Here is a 7,494-nt window from a genome sequence, read left to right as displayed (position 1 = left end):
CCGCCGCGCTTAAAGGGCCCGCCGCCTCCCGCCGCCCTGCCCCGCTGCGCCCCGGTGTTCCCCGGCACCCTGCCGCCCCACAGCATTCTCCTGCCCATACCGCGCCCGGGACTGCAGCCCTATGGCGTCGACGGAGCCCAGTAGGGCTGCGGGGTGGGAGCTGGGTGCCAGCATGGGGTACCCATTGTGTCCCACAAGGTGCAGACAGGCCCTGAGTGGATGTCACTGCAGCCACGGGACCGTGGGGTTGGCAGAGCCCGTGTGTGTCTTGTCCCCTCTTTCTGCTTGCTCCTGCCTAGGCCATGGTCCTTCCTCTGGGCTGCTAGCTAGGAGATAATTACCCTTTCCTCTCCCCTCCCTAAGTGGGTCCTGTCCTCCTCCCCGGCGAGGCAACGCTGGTGGGACCCCTGGGCTCCTAGGGCTGACAAAGCTCAGCTGTGCTGCCCTTCAAAACCTTCTTGTTTGTCTCCGGAAGGCACCCAAATGACGGCAGCCTTTTCCCTGCCCTTGGCTCTGGGCAGCCTCCTGGACTGGATTGGGTCCACCCACCCGTGCCTGGGCCCACGGTGGAGCAGCCTTCCTCCCCGCTATCTCTGCCCCACTGCCTCCCCAGCCTAATCTCGGGGCCGAGGTCCCCCTCCTTAACTCCCGCTCACACAATGGGTTCATCCCATCCCTCAGGCATCACGTGAGGCTGTGCAAACAGCCGGTGCGCCAGGCACCTCGCTCCAGCATCACTGAGCCGCCAATGCCAGCTCCACCCCACATCCTCTTCACAAGCCCAGAACCCCTAGAGCTTCCTCCAGGACCTGCCTCATCCCAAGCTACACCATCCCAAAACAGGTCCTCAAAGAGCCTGTCTGCTCTTGGGTGTGAGGGCCGGGTGTATTTTAACGAGGGAGGACACAGCTTGGACAACAGGGAAGAGTTGGGCTCTTCACCAACTGGTCTTGGTGCTTCATGTCCCCTGGTTTGTGTAGCTCCGGTTGCAGACAGTGTCTGGTTTCCACTCCCCAGCCTACCCCCGGGGACCAGCCCGGGCCCCACCACAACCCCCTCACACAATGAGGGACACAAAATAACTCCCGATGCCAGACATGGCAAGGGCTTCCTTCCCTGCATGCCACCACCTCACGGTGGTCACTCATTTCTGCTGCAGCGTTTGGCAATGAGAGGGCAGGAGGGCTCGTGGAGACACCACGTATGGGATTCTTGTGCAATTTGGGCAGAAAACTAAACAGGGACCTTTCAAACAGGGGAAATGTGCCCAGCTCCCCCTCCTGCTGCTCTCCCTTCCATGGTAGTCCGGAAGCATTGCAGCACATGTCAAGGCACACCTTTGCTGCCCTGCATCCTACCGCCCCCAGAAGCACATACCCCAGAGCATTTTTTTTCTACTTCTCTTGTCTCACATCTGAGCCCAGGAGCACAGGGGGAGGCTGGGCACGGAGAGTTTAACAGGAGGAACGTGCTCCCTGGAAGCTGTGGACTACCTGCTTATGAGTCCTCCCAGCCTCAGCTAGGAGCCACCACCCCAGCTGACACCGAACCCCAGCCTTCAGAGCTCACAGGGGTCACTCTCACTGGACACAGAAAAGCTACAGCGCAAGGAAGAGAGACCTAAACCATCCCCAGGTGAGCTTTTTCCCCCTCAGGCAATCTTCATATCTCCAAAGCCAGCTCCACTCTCACTATCAACCTGGCCAGTCCTGGATCTTTTCCCCAGCAGGCTGGTGTTCATATCCACAGCTGCTGAGCTCCCCTTCTCATCCTTCATCCTTTTAACTTCTTTGGTTGCAAATGCAAAGCAGTGCTCACAGGGCAGTGAGACACTGGTAAATGCCAGAGTCAGCAGGGTCAGTGATTAACATAGGAGCTGGAAAACACACAAAGAGACAGCCTGGGCAGTTCTGTTATGCAGATGACTGCACACACTGGCTTCCAGCATATAAACAAGTAGTTAGCATTTTTCTGTTCCTTGGAGGAGTTCGGTGGGGGACCACTGTGCTCCCTGATTTGGTGCAGGATGCTTCAGCATGACAGTAGGCCCTGGAGACCTTTGCAGTTTAGCTGCAGCTGCCAGAAGCTTTTCTGCCTGTTGTGCTTTAACCTGCCTGCTGCAGCCCATCCTCTTTCAGACAAGTCCCAGAGCAAAGGCACAGAGATGTCTAGCTGCACGTGGGTCTCAGGGCACCATGTTTCCAGCTGCACCAGAAGGCAGGTTTTACTGCTCCAAGTTTGGGCATGGAGCCTTCTCCCAGGTCAAGAGCAACCTCCATGTTCAGTTGATAAAATTCTCATTGGTTTGAACCTGATAAGGAAGGGTGTCCCAAGGACTTGGTGCTGGGTTCTTGTACGAGGTGGGGCTTCCTCTGGCTCCGTCACTGGAATGTGACAATCCCGACAGGGCCACACATGGGGACAGGATTCAAACACTCAGTTATCCCCCACAGCAGCAAAGCTTCCCAGTCCCACCTCCACTCCCACCTAGGGGACCTCCAGGAGTGGAGGGAGTCAGAGCACCCTACTCACTGCAGCACTGTCCATGGCTGGACCAGAGGAGACCATTCAGGATAGGATATGGCTGAAACAGCTGGGACAGCCAAATGCCATTCAGAGCAAGTAAGACTGTGGACTGGTTGCGAAAACCACCTCTGGAATTGGAACAGGTTGACCTAAATGGGCGAAACTGACATGTCCATCCCCTCAACGCCGGTGCCCCGGCTTCTGTTTTTTCCATCTTTCTCCCTCCGGAGAACTGCAGAGTCAGAATCTTCCCTCTGGGAAGCTGGGGGAGCTGGGACTGCTGAGAGGCTGGCAGGACTGAGAGCATGGGGGCTTCCAGGAGGGTCCTAAGTGTCTGCTGTCTTGGCTGGGTATCTCCCCTGGGCCTGGCATTGCCCCAGGAGGAAAGAGCAGAGCTTGCAGCCTGAGATGGCAACAGAAATAGGGTTGTTGCAGCTGCAGTCTGCCCACCAGTTTTAGGGGGAAGGAAGGTCAAGTGGTTCTGGTGTAACTATGCCCAATAGGGCCCTGGAAAACGTGGAGTCCACCCCAATCTTTGTAGTAACTTGTTTGAATTGAATGACAGAAGTCCTGTTTTGGGGTTCACATTATCTGGTACTTCTCATTCCCAGCCCTGAAACCATCTCTGAACCCCCTGCCTCACGCCTGTGCTGGAGCCCTTAAAGGGGTGCTCAGATAGACTGCTGGGTTCTGCGGAGAGGTCCTGTGAGGCACTCTCCTGTCTGTGCGTGCCCCAGGACGAAGTTGGGCACCAGCAGATGATTTTGTTCAGTTCTGCTCACATCACACCGAGAGGGAGAGTGACAAACTACAGGGAGTTTTCAGCCAGGGGCAATGGAGCTGGAGTGATTGAATTATAGGAGACGATTCGAGGAGCAAAATCTATTTAGTGGTGCTGAAGTGAGAACTGGCAGGCAGGGACAGCCGAGTGCATCCACCTCAGTGAGCAAAAGCAGTTAACAGGGGTGACTTCAGCTGTGTGACCGAGGACAGAGGGATGACACAGAGGGCAGAAGAATGTGGCCTGAACTTTAGGACAGCTTGGCGGCAAGGCCCAGCCAGGAGTTTCATCTCCCCAAGGGAAGCAGGGAGCTGGCCTGGTCACTAGATCCCATCTTAGACAAGAGACCGGAGGCCTCTGAGGCTCTCCCACACCCTGTTGCCCTCTTCCTCTGCAGTGACTCAGAGCTCGGGGTCGTTCCCCTTCCTCCAGCACCCCTCAGTGCCGCCTCCTTCCCATCCCATAGAGAACACCCGGCGCCTCCATTGCTGTTCTCCTCTCTCTGACTTAAGATCCCTCCTTGTGGGACCAGGGGACCTCAGTGCTGTCCCCTGAGAGTCACCCAGAGTACCCTGTCTCTCTTTTAATGGTGGCTGCCTCCCAGTTCATCTTTTGGGTGATGTTCAGGACTGACCAGTCTAATGCGTTAGGAATGCACAGGAGAGCCAGCTCTGCCTGTCCCCTGCTCTGAGGTAGTGGAGCCCTGACAGTAGGTCCCATCTCTAATTCTCTTCTGCTTGGCTCAGGGCTGTTTTCCCTTCTGGCTTCTGCCCAGCTGGGCTCCCTCTTCCTTCCTGCTCCATGAGATGCGAGGAAAGGTTTGAACTTGGTGCTGGTGCTGCGCCCTTGCTCCCTGAGGCTCCCCGAGGCTCCCAGGCACACGGGAGGGAATTAAGTGTGAAGCACCAAGTGCAGTACCACAGTGCTGGGCGAGGACTGGGAGTCTTGGCCACATCCTGGGGTCCCGGCCATAGGTGGGAGGGGTGGGGGAGAGCTGGGAACTGCAGAAGATTCAAAGTCAAGATCAAAGCATTTCCCTCTGAAGCCCTAACACTCTCCTTCCCTCCCACTTGCACATAAAAGCACTCTGCCCTCAGCAGGCTCTCTGCTGGGGAGGGTGAGTGGAGGAGGGGGTTGTTTTCCCCCTCACTTTTCCTGTGTTACTAATAACTCTTCCCAGAGGTGAAATGGTGAAAATCCTTCCACCCCTCCTCCCCCGTGCCTGATTCTTGCCCAGATCCAAAGGACCTGAAGCCATTTCAATGGCTGTGAGTTCATGGCAGACCTGGCCTGCTTTGGGGTGTTACCAGCTGCTGCCGGCACGGGGGAGATGCAGCAAGCAAAGCCTTTGAAGTGTACAGTAGAAAGACACTGTTAGAGGCAAAGCACGAAGAAGGAGGATTGAAAAGAAAGCAGAGCAGTTTGGCCCACAGGAGGGGAAAGGCTAATTAAGACACAGAGCGTGGAGGAGGAAAAGGCAGAATCATTAAGATATCACAGCAGGAGCCGGTGGTGGGGCTCCATGGAGGTTTAAGCCACGCTGAGCCTGGCCTCTGCTGTTCACCCCCCCTCAGTTCTCCATTCCCACCCTCCGCTTTGGGGTGGCACAGGAGTGTGGGGGACTCTGTGAGTCAGTTCAGGTTGCTGATCCAGCTCAAAATGAGTTAGTTTACTTCATACCCTAACACAGACAGAGCTGAAACTCAGGATGGGAGTCTCCATTACCCCTTCCTTGCTAATGATCAGAGAGAGGGCTAAAGCTTGCAGGTGATCCCAAACTGAAGAAGCTGCGAGCTCCAGTGAGGACAGGAACATACAAAGAGGCTGGAGACTGGAAACATGGGCAGGAAACGGCAGATTCAGTTTTGGAAAGCCCAGGAAGGCGATATTCTTCTGGCAGTGCTTCATTACGCAACATCGCACAAACCTGGCAGCGTTAAGAAAGACCTGGGCTGAGAAACACAAGGGAAAGCAAGCTGCAGAGTCAAGGCTGCAGGTTTATGTTTCTTTCGGTGGTCATGGCAGCTGCTGCTTGTTTCATAGAGTGCCCAGGGCCACTTACACCCCAAAGGCACTGAAAGATGGGTTTGTCAGGCTGATCCCTACATCCCAGCTACAGGCCAGCAAGCAGAGAGGGACCTGAGGGAAGTGGCAGCACAGCGGGGCAGTGGGGACTGCTGGGAGGCTGGGGGTGCGGGATGAACTGGACGGGGGCTTCCCCCACCGGTCCTGAGCAGGAGGAAAATGCATCGGACAGCAGGCTGGGGAGGACGGGGGATGGGATGTTTCACACCTAGCAAGCAGGAGCAGATGGGGCTGGGGTTAAACACCATAAGGAATTAACTTGCACTGCCACAAGGAGCCCGGGACTTAGCAAGCCACGCCCGGCTCTCCCTTCCCTGGGTCCACGGCAGGCTGTTTAGTGACGGGTTAGCAATGCGGAGGGGGTTTCTCTTGGGTCTGTAGCTAGTCAGGGAGCTGAGATATGGCCCTGCAGTGTAAACAGAGCCATACAACCCTGCTCAAATTGTGATTCCCCAGCCCTTTCCAAGCCCTGCCCCCAGGCACGCTCTGAAATGGCCATGCTGTTTGCTGGGGGAGAAACGTGAGAAGTAGAGCCGGAGTGCTGTAAAAGATGTAAATGTTTCGGTGCTGAGAGCAGCTCTGAGTGTCTAGGGCACAGCCTTGGCGGGGGGATGGAGAGGCACGGAGAAGGCACTTCTCTGTTGTTCTTGATCTTGGCTGCCTTAGGTGGGGTCCCAGGAAAAATCCTGGAGCTGAGTCACTAAAGGGAGCTCACAGGGTGTGCTTTATCAGGTGGTGGTCGTGGGGTGACAGGGACAGGAACAAGGGCAGGGAGGAGGAGGAGGTAGGAGGAAGGGTTTGGGATAGACAGTTGTGGCCATCTCATCTCTGTGTCAGATCCCCTCGCTCCCTTGGTGCTGGGAAGCCATTTCATCGGCAGGGGAGGGAAGGGGAGGAATATCCCCTCGCCATAAGGTGGGTGAGGGAGCAGAGGAGTCAGTTCAGTCCCAGTAACCACTGACATGGTGACAGACACAATTGCCACAGCTGCAATACTGCACTGTGAGAGGATGTGACTGCCTAGGAGCAACCATCACCCAGGTCTGATGCAACAGCTGAGAAAAAACCCGATCCTTTTAACATAAAAATTAGTCACCGCTGAGGTCGGGTTTTCAGAGGGCTGATCTCTGCCCTCTGGAGCTTAACCTTTAGGTATGACTGATAGCATTGTGAATTCCAGCAGTAAAAGAGCTGAGAGAAGGGAGGTGAGGGCAAGGAGAAAGGGACACCAGTGAGGAAACAGACTGATGTGCCTTCATTCATCCCTGAGCGTGTATACTCCAATTTTGTGTTTTGAAGTGCCTGGACCCCTGAGCAGATAGCAGCAGAGCAAAGATGAGGGACACAAGGCTGAGGGAGAAGAAAAAAGAGAGGGCTGGGAGGTGGGGAGCTGCCAGGAGAACAAAGCTACTTGGCGTATGGGAAGAGGGACCTACGGGGTATGTGCAGAAGCCCAAAGACTGTGCAGAAGCAGCAGCATAAACAGAATGGTAGGTGTGAGAGGTGCTTGAGGAAGGGACTCCAGCTTGTAGGATCCCTTATCTCTTATTATCAGACTTGTCCAGAAATTCACTTGTGCTGAAACATTTCATAATCCAGAGTTCAGGTGACTATCCAAACCTGGAAAAAAAATAGTTGTTTCTGTATTAAACTTGGGACCACTGAGAAGCTAGAGAGGGTCAATTCACTGACACAGGCCGCTGCTGCTTTCTTCAAGTCCTTCTCTACCCTCCGCTCAGGTTTTTGCTCTGCCCCGCTCCCTTTCGTGCAGGAGCGTGGGGACCACACGCTGCCTTTCACCATCACGCTGGGGATCGCTGCCTTATCCTGAGGTCCCAGCTTGAGAAATCACCCGCTGACAACGGACACCACAAGTTGTGTGTCTTTTCGAAGAAACCCTAAACTTCACTGCCTGCCCCAAAATAACCCAAACGTGCAGGAATCAGCCCTGCTCCTCCTTTCCCCTGTCCCCTGTGACAAGTGGGCAATGCCTGCTGCCCACAGGGACCATCCCTCAGCCTCTGGGATCCCCAGAGGGAGCAGCTCGCGCTTGTCCAGCTCCTTCCTCAGGAGAAGAGGCAGCACTGCCCTATTTCTCCGGC

General features: G+C 55.5%; 1 protein-coding gene across 1 annotated transcript in view; it reads left to right on the top strand.

The window, feature by feature from the left end:
• The first annotated feature begins 2,545 nt into the window (after nucleotides 1-2,545).
• Nucleotides 2,546-7,494, top strand: part of ABCD4 (ATP-binding cassette, sub-family D (ALD), member 4) — a 22,191-nt gene continuing 17,242 nt past the window's right edge. Inside the window, exon 1 of the mRNA XM_009319478.1 lies at nucleotides 2,546-2,622. Within this exon, the coding sequence (XP_009317753.1) occupies nucleotides 2,546-2,622 (77 nt within the window). The remainder of the gene's footprint in view (nucleotides 2,623-7,494) is intronic.

This window comes from Pygoscelis adeliae, unplaced genomic scaffold, assembly GCF_000699105.1.
Source record: "Pygoscelis adeliae isolate BGI_AS28 unplaced genomic scaffold, ASM69910v1 Scaffold71, whole genome shotgun sequence".
NCBI lineage: Eukaryota > Metazoa > Chordata > Aves > Sphenisciformes > Spheniscidae > Pygoscelis > Pygoscelis adeliae.
This window is presented reverse-complemented; position numbering and strand designations above follow the sequence as displayed.